Source organism: Myxine glutinosa, chromosome 2 (genome assembly GCF_964187855.1).
Source record: "Myxine glutinosa chromosome 2, kmMyxGlut1.1, whole genome shotgun sequence".
Taxonomy (NCBI): Eukaryota; Metazoa; Chordata; class Myxini; order Myxiniformes; family Myxinidae; genus Myxine; species Myxine glutinosa.
Window position 1 is genome coordinate 257,266,007 of NC_136262.1, and position 15,695 is coordinate 257,281,701.

The 15,695-nt window shown below is 46.8% G+C and overlaps 1 protein-coding gene across 3 annotated transcripts in view; it reads left to right on the forward strand.

The window, feature by feature from the left end:
* LOC137420627 (disintegrin and metalloproteinase domain-containing protein 9-like) overlaps positions 1–15,695 on the forward strand; it is a 159,521-nt gene that overhangs the window by 111,440 nt on the left and 32,386 nt on the right. For all 3 annotated transcript variants that reach the window (XM_068105842.2, XM_068105845.2, XM_078772477.1), the window contains 4 exons: positions 8,447–8,552; positions 10,329–10,500; positions 12,337–12,417; positions 14,751–14,856. In XM_068105842.2, coding sequence (XP_067961943.2) covers positions 8,447–8,552; positions 10,329–10,500; positions 12,337–12,417; positions 14,751–14,856 — 465 coding nt within the window. The remainder of the gene's footprint in view (positions 1–8,446; positions 8,553–10,328; positions 10,501–12,336; positions 12,418–14,750; positions 14,857–15,695) is intronic.

Here is a 15,695-nt window from a genome sequence, read left to right on the forward strand (position 1 = left end):
AGTTGTAGCAGGAAAGTTCAAGCCTCCATCTTTGTATTTTATCATTCTTGATCTTTCCCGATTGCTTGGAGTCAAACATGAAGGCTACAGACTTCTGATCAGTGATCAGGGTGAAATGGCGTCCAGTCGGATAGTGTCGCCACTTACGCAATGATTCAACAATGGCATATGCCTCTTTCTCCACTGAAGAATGTTTGTGTTCACTCGCATTCAGTGTCCTAGAAAAAAATGACACGGTCTCCCGACTTGGTTAAGAGTGGAAGCTATCGCAATGTCAGAAGCATCCGTCTCAACAACAAACTGAACGGACTTGTCAATAGAATTAACCACCGATTTCTCCACCTCTGCTTTCAGATAATTGAAAGCTTGTTGGGCTGCATCAGACATAGGAAAAGAACTGACCTGAACAAGGGGGCCAACCTTCTTCGAGTAGTTAATAATCCACTGTGAGTAGTACGAAAACATATCCAGTGCACGACGCAGAGACCCCTTATCCACTGGAAGGGGAAGATCACAGAGTGGCCGAAGTCTCTCTGGGTCGGGCCTAATTAACCCATTTGAGATTGTATATCCCAGGAGATCAACTGAGGCTACTGAGAACGAGCATTTATCAAAGTTGAAGGTTATGTTGAACTTCTTGGCAGCCTCGAGAAATTTGTGAAGATTATTGTCATGCTGTTCCTTACTTTTGCCACAGACAGTTATGTTATCCAGGTAAGCATAGGTATCAGACAGTCCGTTATCTGCAATAAACTGATCTATCACCCGTTGGAAACAGGAGACTCCATTTGTCACCCCGAATGGAATCCTGCAAAATTGATACAACTGCCCACACGCCTCAAAGGCAGTATACGGTTTGTCTCCATCTTTGATAGGGACCTGGTGGTAAGCGGACTTCAGGTCAATAGTACTGTATAGTTGATACTGCGCTACCTTGTTGACCAAATTGTCTAGCTTTGGTAGTGGGCAGGCATCTAGTTGCATGAAGCGGTTAACTGTCTGCAAATTAATCAATCACCATCTGCCTTTTGTGTCGCTCATTCGTTGTAACTACAACTTGAGCTCGCCAGGGCGAGGTGCTGGGCTCAATAATGCCCTCTTCAAGCAACCTTCTCGTTTCTGACTCAATGGAACAGCTGTCTTGTGCACTGTACTTTCTTGATTTAACAGCAATGGGCTTACAGTTGGGAGTGAGATTGGCGAAAAGTGGTGGAGAGGGTAGCTAGCGCACAGACAGAGAGTGGCGATTTATCTCCCCCAAACTGCACATTAACACTCTCATGATGTTTCATGAAATCCTGGCCCTAAATTTACATCACTACATAGGTCAGGTAAGATGGAGAGTCGAACATCACGGTATGTACAGCCCTTCAGCTCGAGGTTCACTACACATTCTCCAGCTATTCGTGTTGACAATGAGATAGATGCCATCGATACTCTACCTGTCCTTGGGTGTACACATAGTTTGTATGCCTCAACCAGCCTCTGGAACACAAAACTTTGAGCTCCCAGTATACAAAAGTGCTCTACACTTGTTACCATTCACAAGCATACTAATTGTTGCCTCAGAAAGGTTTCCTAGTAATGCAGTGTATATCGTAGCTGGGGTTGGGGTGTCGAGCATAGCTGCAGCCATCAGCCCAGACGATCTACATACTTTAGCAAAATGCCCCGTTTTCCCGCACTTATTACACACAGAATCCCGAGCCGGACAAACTTGTCAAGTATGTCGAGAGTTCCCATAGAAAAAAAACACTTCGGTTGCTTTCCAGAGGCAGTGACTACTTGAGAGACATCTGGAGGAGTAGGTCGGTAAGTCCTTGTTTTGGCTTCCGCAAGAGGTTTGTCTACCGAAGAGGTTATGACTGCGTTCAGGGGTGTTACAGGTGCCGTATATGCCTCAGAACACCTCTGCCCTTGATCAAGGGCCCTAGCCTGGTCAAAAGCTGTCGTGAGATTCAACGTTTTATTCTCGAGGAGCCGTTGGCGGATGACATGAGACTGCAATCTACTTATGAAAGCATCCCGGATGGACTCCTCTTTGTATTTCTCAGGAGTCACAGCCTTGTAATTGCAGTCTCCACTCAAACACTTCAATGCCTGCAGGAATTAATCAAGGGTCTCACCCGGTTGTTGTCGATGACTCGCCAATAGGTGCCGTGCATATACTTCATTCTTTGGTCTAACATACATGTTTCGTAAGGTCTCTATGGCAGTGTCGTAGTCTTCACAAACAGCGATATACTCGTACACACTTGGAGCTACATCGTTTATGAGCATAGTTAGCTTCTCCGGTTCGTGATGCTCAATTGCTCTCAAGAAGTTGTCGAACGTCTTGTACCAATGGTAATGGTTCCTTTCCTTTGCAGCATTGCTGGAGTTTGGGTTTGCTTCAAACCGCTCAGGACGTAAGAACTTCTCCATTATGAAAGTTCTCGCTGAATAAATTGTGATAAGCCGAAGAGTGAATGGAATAGGCTCGATTCTTTAGGTCACACAACATAGGCTTTATTCAGCGAGAACAGTACAGCCTGTAACAACACAGAAGCATAGCTAAGTCTAAGTCTGTCGCTTAATACAACAAGCAAAATAATACGAATAATAATACTACATACGTAAGCATAACAATCCTACATTAATAATTAACCGAGAACATAACGATTATTAGTCCTACCGTAATAATCATCCATCCACACAGCCCACGCAGCATCCATCTTGAATATCGCCATGCACTACAGGTAATCGCAAGACCCGGATATATATAACCTATGACGCTGATGTTGTTGTTATTGTTTAACTCTGGGGGAGGATTTGGAATGACAATATATAACAGTGACTTTGATACTGAAAGACGAGGCTCAAAGGGGAGCAGATTGGGGATGATAGAAGAGGGGGGTGGGGGGCAGGCAGAAAAAAATTAAGGGATAGAGGATGAGGCTGCAGAAAATTCATTGCATAAGGAAAGTAAATGAGCTTCTGAGACTATAAATCCTTTGTTTTTAAAGTTTTCCATTCCTTTTATTATTCAGGCTCATTTCTTTATTTTATTTTCTTGGGATCCTAGGATCCTGGTTTAGAATCCCGGTTGATCGCTGAATTAACGCCAGAGGGGGTTGACTCAGCCTGTCATCCTTCTGAGGTCGGCAAATTGAGTACCAGCACTGGTAATTCCCTGAATGTCGCAAGAGGCGACCAACAGGGTTGGCGGCAGGAAGGGTATCCGGCCATAAAACATTGCTTCAAAAAGGGGACCACGGTGACCCCAAAAAAGGCCAACCCCCGCTCTGCAGGGAAAAATGACCTCTAAAGGCGTTTTTTAAAAAAAATTCTTTATTTTATTTTGAAATTTTTTCAAACACAGGAATGAAAATAAGACAGTAAAACACAACCAATCTTGTTTGGGAAATTTTGTATTGATGACCTGGAGGAAGGAACTCACGAACCAGCAACACATGGAAGCAATGCGGAACCATAATGTTCCAGGTTGATCTCAGAATGCTCCATGTTTATCTCAGAATGCTCCATGTTGATCTCAGAATGTTCCACGTTCATCTCAGAATGTTCCATGTTGATCTCCAAATGTTCCATGTTTATCTCAGAATGCTTCATGTTGATCTCAGAATGTTCCATGTTGATCTCTAAATGTTCCATGTTTATCTCAGAATGTTCCATGTTGATCTCAGAATGTTCCATGTTGATCTCCAAATGTTCCATGTTTATCTCAGAATGTTCCATGTTTATCTCAGAATGTTCCATGTTGATCTCAGAATGTTCCATGTTGATCTCAGAATGTTCCATGTTGTCTCAGAATTTTCCATGTTGATATCCGAATTTTCCATGTTGATATCCGAATGTTCCATGTTGATCTCAGAATGTTCCATGTTGATATCAGAATGTTCCACGTTGATATCAGAATGTTCCACGATGATATCAGAATGTTCCATGTTGATCTCAGAATTTTCCATGTTGATATCCGAATTTTCCATGTTGATATCCGAATGTTCCATGTTGATCTCAGAATGTTCCATGTTGATATCAGAATGTTCCACGTTGATATCAGAATGTTCCACGATGATATCAGAATGTTCCATGTTGATCTCAGAATGTTCCATGTTGATCTCAGAATGTTCCATGTTGATCTCAGAATGTTCCATATTGATATCAGAATGTTCCATGTTGATCTCAGAATTTTCAATGTTGATATCCGAATTATTTTCCATGTTGATATCCGAATTTTCCATGTTGATCTCAGAATGTTCCACGTTGATATCAGAATGTTCCATGTTGATCTCAGAATGTTCCATGTTGATTTCAGAATGTTGCATGTTGATCTCAGAATGTTCCATATTGATATCAGAATGTTCCATGTTGATCTCTGAATGTTCCATGTTGATCTCAGAATGTTCCATGTTGATCTCAGAATGATCCATGTTGATCTCAGAATGTTCCATGTTGATCTCAGAATGTTCCATGTTGATCTAAATAAAATTTGGTAGGTTTCAAAGGTATCTGTTCTGTCTGTTCCATTTTACAATTGATTGACTGTCTCATTTTAAAAGTTAAAAAATTTTTTTTACTTTTTTTACTAAAAACGTTTAAAAATTTTTTACCACTCCTCAATTGACCCCTCACACTGGCATGTGACCGGAAATGAGTTGTCTCCAGGGGAATAAAAGCGGACACGTGCTGAGGTTTCTGGTCTGTTGGCCATATTAGTATGGATCACGATCTCTTTTGTACATTCATCCACTTCATCCAAAATAACATAATAACATACACTACATTGGTATCATTTCAATTATCAGGAGTGTATTGTAATTGACTGTGTTGAGGAAGGATGAAAGTGACTGGTTGAGAAGAGTGATGGAAATGAATGTAGAAGGAAGTAGAGGATGGGGAAGACCGAGAAAGACTTGGCTAAAGATGGTGGAAGAAGAAATGCGGGCAAGGGGGTTAACAAGTGTTGTGATTGGTACTACGTACTGCGTAGTGACGTCTGGGGGGGGGGGAGGGTGGCTTCAGTGGTTAATGGCGGCTCGTCATGATGGCCGTGTGCTCTGTGAGAGCTTGGTATCGTCTTTAATAAACCACTTGATTAAAGGAGATTCCTGAACTTACTACATGGTGGCAGCGCGGGATCGTGAAGATCAACAAGCAGTTTGACGTTTAGTCTTGTTTTCTTTGCGGATTACCGCGGCGGCACGTTCCGTGTTTTTTTCAACATGGCGAAGTTCCCGACAATGGACTGGTCCAGCTCGGACCTGGCGGAGACCTTCAAGTTATTCAAGCAACGAATGAACTTGGTGCTGTCGGACGAGGGCATCGATGCTAAAGCCAGACAGGCCATCAAGATTCAGATTGCTGTGGGAGACGAAGGACTGAGGCGGATCAATGCATCGACTCTGAGTGAGGATGATAAAAAGGATCCGGATAAATTTTTAAAAACCACCTTTAGAGGCCATTTTTCCCCGCAAAGCGGGGGTTGGCCTTTTTCGGGAACCGTGGTTGTTGTTGTTTTTCGGTCCCCTTTTTGAAGCAATGTTTTACGGCCGGATGCCCTTCCTGACGCCAACCCTTTTTGCCGCCTTTAACGACAAACAGGGAATTACCAGTGAGCTGGTACTCAATTAGCCGACCTCGGAAGGTATGACAGGCTGAGTCAACCCCCCTGGCGTTAATTCAGCGATCGACCGGGATTCGAACCCAGGATCCTAGGATCCTAAGCCGGCACCCTAGACGCTAGCCCAACACCAGATCCGGATAAATTATATAAATTATTCGAGGATCAGTTGGACATTCATGTAAACTTTCGGATTCACCGGCTGGAAATGATGAGATTTCGGCAGCAAGAAGGAGAGTCCATTGATGATTTTGTCAACCGATGCCGACGGAAGGGAAGGTTGTGCAATTTCTCCGAAGCAGAACTCTTGGAACGGATTATCGAGTTGATTGTTGCGAGCACCCCACATGATGATTTTCAAAAGCATCTGCTTGACCAGGAGGTCGGGTACGACATGGACCTGGTTTTAAGTGAGGGACGCAAGTACAAAGCAATGGTAATCGGAAAGCAGGCCATCCAGAAGATGGAAGGGCCTTCATCGTCTGTGAATGCCATGACACATCGACAAAAGTGCAAAAAGTGTGGACTATCACATCCACCACGGAACTGCCCAGCATACAATGATTATTGTAAGTATTGTGGTGAACTGGGACACTGGGCCCGTTGTTGTGAAAATCCCAAACGAAGCACGAGATTTACTGAAGAATGGAGTGCCATTCATGTGGCAGGAAGACCATCAGTTTGCATTTGAGCAACTGAAACAGAGTGTTGATGCAGACACCTGTCTAACATACTATCATCATGACAAGGAGACAGTTTTGGAAGTAGATGCGTCACAGAAGGGACTGGGTGCATGCCTTTTGCAGGATGACGAGCCTGTTGTTTTTGCGTCACGTACTCTGACACCCACTCAGTCTGCATATTCAAACATTGAACGAGAAACCCTGGCCCTTGTTGCTGGCATACAGAAGTTCCATACTTAAGTGTTTGGGAAATGCTTCAAGGTATACACAGACCACAAACCATTGGTCATGATCATCAGCAAACCGCTTACAAGCGCCCCTCCACGGCTTCAGCGCCTTCTTGTGAAAATTCAAGCCTACGATTTTGATCTGGAGTATAAGGCCGGCCGTGAGATGATGCTATCAGACACGCTGTCGAGGCTACCGAACCCAGAGAACAATCAGGAACTGCAGTTGGACACACGTGTAGATGGTATTGAGCTTGATGATGTGGATGATCATCATCGCTTTGACCTCATCGATTTCAGCTCAAGGAAACAGGACCAACTCAGAGAGTGTGGAAAGGCTGATAGAACCTTTCGAGCATTGCAGCAGGTTGTTCATGGAGGGTGGCCTGCTAGGATTACAGAGCTGCCTGTAGACCTACGTCCGTACTGGCCATACCGTGATGAAATTGGTATTTGTGACGGTGTTCTCTTCAAAGGTCGACAGGTACTAATTCCAGAGCAGCTACGGAAGGATATCCTCGACCAGCTCCATGAGGCGCACATGGGGATCGAAAAGACAAAACGTCTAGCACGCGAATGTGTTTACTGGCCAAGTATATATCTGGACATTGAGAGAGCTATCAAACAGACCTACCTCTTGGTGATGGATTATTACACCAAGTACCCAGTTGTGAAGAGAATGGAATACACGACGAGCAGTGCAGTAGCCAAGGCCACATCGGAATGTTTCAGTATGTTCGGCCCATATGCACCAACCTACCAAGTCGTCCGTTGGTTCCTGCACAACAAAGGCATCAGGAAATTCAGGAACGATTGAAGGAACGTGGAGACCGGACGGCGAAGCAATACAACAGAACGGCTGGGCCGGAATTACCTGAATTGGTTATTGGACATCGGGTTCGGATTCTGAACAAGGACACGCACCAATGGTACCCCGGGAAAGTTGTGGCTCGCTGTAATGAACCCCGCTCGTATATAGTACAGACGCCTAACGGGACGCGTCTTCGAAGAACCAGGGCACACTTGCGTGAACTTCATCCACCCGATTGTGGCGCCAAGTGGAAGGACGAACCGACCCAACCAACACATCAAAGTCCACCAACTGCTCGACACGTACATTTCAACAACGACGCTTCAGCAATGGAAACTAACGGCTGCTCCAGCTCCAAGGATGACAAGAGTGCTGAGACAACAAGGCCGGACAACTCTCCGTACTCGACCAGATCAGGCCGTGTGATTCGAAAACCATTGAGATATCGTGATAGTGAATAACGACCACCAGAAATCAGCCCTTGTAATGTTGGTGCAGAGACAATCCGTTGATTGGAATGATTCTGTGTTTTCTCTGTTTTAGCTAATCATACTGAGCAGTAATTACATTTTGGTTAAGAGTTATAACAGTAACCCCATAGCCCATCTATGTGTGGGTCAAGTTGTGTCTGATTGTGTTTGTTGTTTTGATTTAGTTTAGTAGTGTTTTGTTGCATACAAACATAATAATTTCAATGAAAGGGAGATGTTGTGATTGGTACTACGTACTGCGTAGTGACGTCTGGGGGCGTGGCTTCAGTGGTTAATGGCGGCTCGTCATGATGGCCGTGTGCTCTGTGAGAGCTTGGTATCGTCTTTAATAAACCACTTGATGAAAGGAGAGTCCTGAACATACTACAGGGAGATGCAGAAAATCGAGTAAATGGAGAAGATTGTCATGGGGACCGCAAGGCTAACCCCCGCTCTTGCAGGGAAAATGGCCTTAAATGCCTGTTGTTCTTGTTGTTGTATTGTAATTGACTCTCGATGATTGCAACAAATTCTTGCTTCCTTAAATGTCAAATTTACAGGATATTCCAGAAAATGCATATTTTATGAATGACATAAACTTCCCTTCTCACTCCCAACCCTTTTCCCAAATTTAGATGCTAAGGCTGCCAGTGATGCCTGCTTTGAGAAAGTTAACACAAAAGGGAACGAGTTTGGGAACTGCGGTCAACAAGGAAAATCTTACACTGCATGTAGTAAAGGGTAAGATATTCATTCGTTATGTGTAACAATGCATAGAGTAAGGATTGGGGTCCAACAGGATGGCACGGACAAAGCGCACCTGCCTTAACGCTCAATGGCAGAAAAATCAACACCGTCATCAACGTCATCAACGTCATCAACATCAACATCATCATTGACCCGGTTACAAAGTTAGGTAAACTGTTCTGGATTTGTCTTTGTTCCCATCCATTGTTGTCCACTCTATTTGCTTTATTACTCTCGCCAGAGGAGAGGGTATTGCATTTGAGTCCATTTGTTAGTTGGAACAAAAAAAAAAAAAATTTGGACAAGTTTGTTGATCACGTGTGTGTGTGTGTGTGTGTGTGTGTGTGTGTGTGTGTGTGTGTGTGTCTGTGTGTGTGTGTGTGCGCGCTTGTCGGTGCGTGCGTGCTTGTCGGTGCGTGCGTTCTTGTCGGTGCGTGCGTGCTTGTCGGTGCGTGCGTGCTTGTCGGTGCGTGCGTGCTTGTCGGTGCGTGCGTGCTTGTCGGTGCGTGCGTTCTTATCGGTGCGTGCGTGCTTGTCGGTGCGTGCGTTCTTGTCGGTGCGTGCTTGTCGGTGCGTGCGCGCTTGTCGGTGCGTGCGTGCTTGTCGGTGCGTGCGTTCTTGTCGGTGCGTGCGTGCTTGTCGGTGCGTGCGTGCTTGTCGGTGCGTGCGTTCTTGTCGGTGCGTGCGTGCTTGTCGGTGCGTGCGTGCTTGTCGGTGTGTGCGTGCTTGTCGGTGCGTGCGTGCTTGTCGGTGCGTGCGTGCTTGTCGGTGCGTGCGTTCTTGTCGGTGCGTGCGTGCTTGTCGGTGCGTGCGTGCTTGTCGGTGCGTGCGTGCTTGTCGGTGCGTGCGTTCTTGTCGGTGCGTGCGTGCTTGTCGGTGCGTGCGTGCTTGTCGGTGCGTGCGTTCTTGTCGGTGCGTGCGTTCTTGTCGGTGCGTGCGTTCTTGTCGGTGCGTGCGTGCTTGTCGGTGCGTGCGTTCTTGTCGGTGCGTGCGTGCTTGTCGGTGCGTGCGTGCTTGTCGGTGCGTGCGTGCTTGTCGGTGCGTGCGTGCTTGTCGGTGCGTGCGTGCTTGTCGGTGCGTGCGTGCTTGTCGGTGCGTGCGTGCTTGTCGGTGCGTGCGTTCTTGTCGGTGCGTGCGTTCTTGTCGGTGCGTGCGTGCTTGTCGGTGCGTGCGTTCTTGTCGGTGCGTGCGTGCTTGTCGGTGCGTGCGTGCTTGTCGGTGCGTGCGTGTTTGTCGGTGTGTGCGTGCTTGTGTTTGTGTGTGTTCTTGTGTCTGTGTGTGTGCGCTTGTGTCGGTGTGTGTTCTTGTGTCTGTGTGTGTGCGCTTGTGTCGGTGTGTGTTCTTGTGTCTGTGTGTGTGCGCTTGTGTCGGTGTGTGTGTCTTTGTGTGTGTTTGTGTATGCTTTCCCTCTGGAAATATATAGGGATTATTAAGAACCTGGAGTGTCCCTTTAACTCAACTATTATTAGCCTTCAGGAGGTTTGTGAGAGAGAGTGGCAGAGGATCTGTCACATGTGACTCAAAGGGCATGGGTGTGTGGTGCTTTCATTCTTCATACTCCTTGTGGTTAATGTAGGACAGGGGTTTGATCTTGAAACAGGTGACAAGGATCTCAAATTCGACTCCAGGCAAAAAGCTACTCCAAATGTTCTTGCAACAACCATTGGATCAATCATGTATGTACTGCTTACAGTGATAGTAATATACACAATATCTCGGAATGATTATGTTGCTTTCTTCATAATATTTCACCTTTTTCCTTTCCATCAGGAATGCAAAATGTGGGAAACTCATTTGCTCCGATACTCCAACACACCCACTTATCCTGAAGATTCCTGGAATAGTTCACTATGGTGACTGCACTTCCGTACATTTTGATTATGGTTCAGATGTCCCAGACCCAGGCATGGTGCAGCCTGGCACAAAGGTTGGAGAAGATCTGGTAAGTGTATTGCAAGGTTCTTCACCCCACCCTCACCACTGCCTGCACCCACCTCAACCTCACCACTGCCTACACCTAAATCAACCTCACCACTGCCTGCACCAACCTCAACCTCACCACTGCCTACACCTACATCAACCTCACCACTGCCTACACCTACATCAACCTCACCACTGCCTGCACCAACCTCACTGCGGCCTGCACCCACCTCAACCTCACCACTGCCTGCACCTACCTCAACCTCACTACTGCCTGCACCCACCTCAACCTCACCACTGCCTGCAGCCACCTCAACCTCACCACTGCTTGCACCCATGTCAACCTCACTACTGCCTGCACCCACCTCAACCTCACCACTGCCTGCATCCACCTCAACCTCACCACTGCCTACACCTACATCAACCTCACCACTGCCTGCACCAACCTCAACCTCACTACGGCCTGCACCCACCTCAACCTCACCACTGCCTGCACCTACCTCAACCTCACTACTGCCTGCATCCACCTCAACCTCACCACTGCCTGCACCCACCTCAACCTCACCACTGCCTGCACCCACCTCAACCTCACCACTGCTTGCACCCATGTCAACCTCACTACTGCCTGCACCCACCTCAACCTCACCACTGCCTGCACCCACCTCAACCTCACCACTGCCTGCACCTACCTCAACCTCACTACTGCCTGCATCCACCTCAACCTCACCACTGCCTGCACCTACCTCAACCTCACTACTGCCTGCATCCACCTCAACCTCACCACTGCCTGCACCCACCTCAACCTCACCACTGCTTGCACCCATGTCAATCTCACCACTGCTTGCACCCACATCAACTTCACTACTGCCTGCACCTACCTCAACCTCACTACTGCCTGCACCTACCTCAACCTCACTACTGCCTGCACCTACCTCAACCTCACCACTGCCTGCACCTACCTCAACCTCACCACTGCCTGCACCCACCTCAACCTCACTACTGCCTGCATCCACCTCAACCTCACCACTGCCTGCACCTACCTCAACCTCACCACTGCCTGCACCTACCTCAACCTCACTACTGCCTGCATCCACCTCAACCTCACCACTGCCTGCACCCACCTCAACCTCACCACTGCTTGCACCCATGTCAATCTCACCACTGCTTGCACCCACATCAACTTCACTACTGCCTGCACCTACCTCAACCTCACCACTGCCTGCACCTACCTCAACCTCACTACTGCCTGCATCCACCTCAACCTCACCACTGCCTGCACCTACCTCAACCTCACTACTGCCTGCATCCACCTCAACCTCACCACTGCCTGCACCCACCTCAACCTCACCACTGCTTGCACCCATGTCAATCTCACCACTGCTTGCACCCACATCAACTTCACTACTGCCTGCACCTACCTCAACCTCACTACTGCCTGCACCTACCTCAACCTCACTACTGCCTGCACCTACCTCAACCTCACCACTGCTTGCACCCATGTCAATCTCACCACTGCTTGCACCCACATCAACTTCACTACTGCCTGCACCTACCTCAACCTCACTACTGCCTGCACCTACCTCAACCTCACTACTGCCTGCACCTACCTCAACCTCACTACTGCCTGCACCTACCTCAACTTCACTAATGCCTGCACCTACAACACCCTCACCACTAAATGCACTCACTCCACCTTCACCATTGCCGACACGATAGGTTATATCCCACACTCATTTTGACCACACCCTCACTTACATAAAGCAAATTTAACAAACGAAAGACAGCTTGATGCACCTGTCTTCTGGCAGCTTTAAGAACATACATCATCATTTACAAGTACCTCATGCTTACCTTGCAGGTTTGCTTTGATTACATGGCCCAGAGTTATTCCATTTTGAATTATGACTGCAATGCCACCGTTACCTGCAATAACCATGGGGTACGTTTGATTTTATCTTTATACGTGGTTTACTGATGATGACCATTGTAATTTTAATACATGCGACCAATTGGAACACTTCCAATGGATTAGAAACTTATTTTATTACCTCTGCCACCAAAGGAGGATGGAGGTTATGTTTTCACCCCTGTCTGTCTGTCTGTCCGTTTGTGAACAGGATATCTCAAAATGTTGTGGACGGATTCGGACGAAATTTGGCGGAGATGTAGCGTATGTGACAAGGACGAAATGATGAGATTTTGGTGGAGATCTGAATATGGATTCAGATATGAGAATTATTTAATTTTTAAAGTAATTCTTCACCAATGGGAGATCGGGCCATAAACCATACATAGCAGGATATCTCAAAAAGTTGTGGACGGATGATTTTGATTAAATGTGATTCTGTGTTGTGATTTTCTGATCTACTCTGAGATACAAAACGTAAGCTGTTCACCAGGTGGAGGTGTGCTCTCTACTGAATGCCGTTCTAGTTATTACAGTGAATAAACGAAGTTATAAAACATAGGATTTGACATTGCTGAATAAGAAATGCGTTTCACGTTAATAAACCTCTTAAACACACTCCCTACTCCCTCCCTCCCATCCACCTCCCCCACCAATTATTCTATAGTAAATTAAAAGAACCTCGGCTTATGCAGAGGTTCTGAGCCAGAGGGTCACCCCTCTTACCTCTCTCCCTTCCCCCTTCAATCCCTCCCCTTCCCCTCGAAGTAGTCGTGTGTGTGCATGCGTGCATGTGTTGGTGTGTGTGTGTGTGTGTGTGTGTGTGTGTGTGTGTGTGTGTGTGTGTGTGTGTGTGTGTGTGTGTGTGTAAAAGAGAAAAGAGAGAAAACAAGCATATGTGCACGCAGCAGTTTTTATTCCCCCTTTCGACTACCCATGGCTGGATTGCCACTCCACGGGAGGGAGGGGAAGGGGGGGGAGGGTAGGGGGAGGCAGTGCTCTGCCATGTCCATCCCATCCCCTTTCGGGACCCTCCTCACAGCACACAAGTCAGCTTATCCCACCATCCTTTGCACGCTCTCAGCAGGATTGCCATACCTGTTCATGGCACATAAAAATTTTTATGTTGATGCTAAAATTATTTCTTTAAGATCATGACTCAGCCAAAAATTTTTTTGTATACAAGATCGAGGCTCATGTAAGAGCTAACATCAATCACAAAAAACATAAACAGACATAAAACATATACTAATGGGAGCGAGAGACAAGATGGGGAGACACAGGGAAGCACACACGTACAACAGTAGAGAACAGGGACATCGGGAGATCTGTGGAAGGGAGAGGCATTGGGGAGAGGGGGGGAGAGAGGTAAAAACAAATGCACACTGCTATGACTTCCAGGAAAGAAGTTGGTATTTCAAAAAGTGGATCTGTGGTGAATTAACGGGGGTAGAAAAGATCAAGGTTTTAGATGGGGGAAGATAAGAGATGGTGGTGAACAGCTGTTTTAAAGACCTGGAGGGAGGAGTGGGATTGAAGAGAGTGAGGGAGTTTGTTCCAGAGGCGGGAGAAAAAAGGAATGAAAGAGTGAAGGTGAGCAGAGAGTCTTGATGTTGGCAGTTTCACCAGAAGAAGACTGTTGGCAAATCTTGTGCGAGCTGAAGAAATATTTGGGGGACAGCACAGAGAGAGCTGGGGGAGCAAGGCCGGAGAGGAGTCGGTAGATGACAGAGAGACCACCAACCTGCCTGCGGTGAGTGAGTGAAAGGCCCTCGGAATCAGCTTCATCGCGGGAGATTCCAATGATTCTGAAAGCTTTGGTTTCAACAGCGTGAAGCCGAGCTCGGTGTGAGGCAGGAGCACCAGCCCAGAGGGGAGAGCAGTATTCCATTGAGCTGCGGATGAAAGCCTTGCACGTGGTGAGGAGCTCAGGTGTTTCTGAGCAAGGTATGAAAAACTGCTTTCCGATATGACCTCAGTGAACTTCAGTGAAGAATGAAGCTTTTTAGGAAGGTTTCTGGGCAAAGTATGGAAGACTGTTTTCCGAAATACTGTATGTTCCTAACAAAGGCAGAAGGAAAAAAAACCATACATGGCAATGGCAGCGATGATTCAATCCCTTAGGAAAAGGAAGACATGGACGAAGTTTAGAGAAATCAACAGTGAATTGGATTATGTGAGGTACGCAACAGAACGTGATTAAATAAACCCCAAAGTCTTCCTGTAATTAGTTTTCCAATTAAAAACGAATTCTTACATGACGGTTGGGAAAATCTTCCAACTTGTTCATAAAAAGTAAAAAATATTTGGCAGGACGTAAATATGAACAGCCTCTCCTTAATACCCTCACCTATTTTTTCAAACAGCTCTGCAACAACAACAAGAATTGCCACTGTGATCCTGGATATGCCCCTCCTGATTGTGTGAATAGTGGCTGCGGCGGTTCAATCGATAGTGGTCCTGCTTGTAAAGGTATGTGTGGGGCCATCCTGGTGGGTGTTGCTTGTAAAGGTATGTGTGGGGCCATCCTGGTGGGTGTTGCTTGTATAGGTATGTGTGGGGCCATCCTGGTGGGTGTTGCTTGTAAAGGTATGTGTGGGGCCATCCTGGTGGGTGTTGCTTGTAAAGGTATGTGTGGGGCCATCCTGGTGGGTGTTGCTTGTAAAGGTATGTGTGGGGCCATCCTGGTGGGTGTTGCTTGTAAAGGTATGTGTGGGGCCATCCTGGTGGGTGTTGATTTTGCTATGAATGCCATCTCACCTGCATAATCCATCAACCATGTTACATCATATTAACAGGATTTTTTAGACTATATGATAGAGGTGTTAAGATTTTTAAAAAAGTCTTTTAAATAAGATGATTCACTGGGATTTCAGAATCTAGTGGAGGATGGTCTGACTTCATTGCAAGCAATCTGGGACTCGGATGCATGCTATCAATGGAATGCTGGAAAGAGTGGGTTGACAGTCGTGGAAAGTGATGCACATCTGACGTTTCAAGTGTTAGTCCTTCCTCAGAGCCAGGGTCCACCATTTAGCACCCAGTGAGATACCATTATTGGTGTTGTTGTTGTAGCCATGGCGACACGTGGTTTCGAAGCCGATGGACCTGAGGTATCGGGCAACATCAACCTGTTGCTCCCAGAGATCGTTTGTGGAAGAAACAAAGTTCTCAGGGAGCACCGCTTTTGCATCATGGCCTCCACCGATCTCTAGGGGACATCGCGACGAGTTGAGGGTCGTTTGTCTTATTGCGGAGCTCCAGCACCATGGGTTTTCCATGGTCCAAAACTCCGCATGAAGAAACAGTGC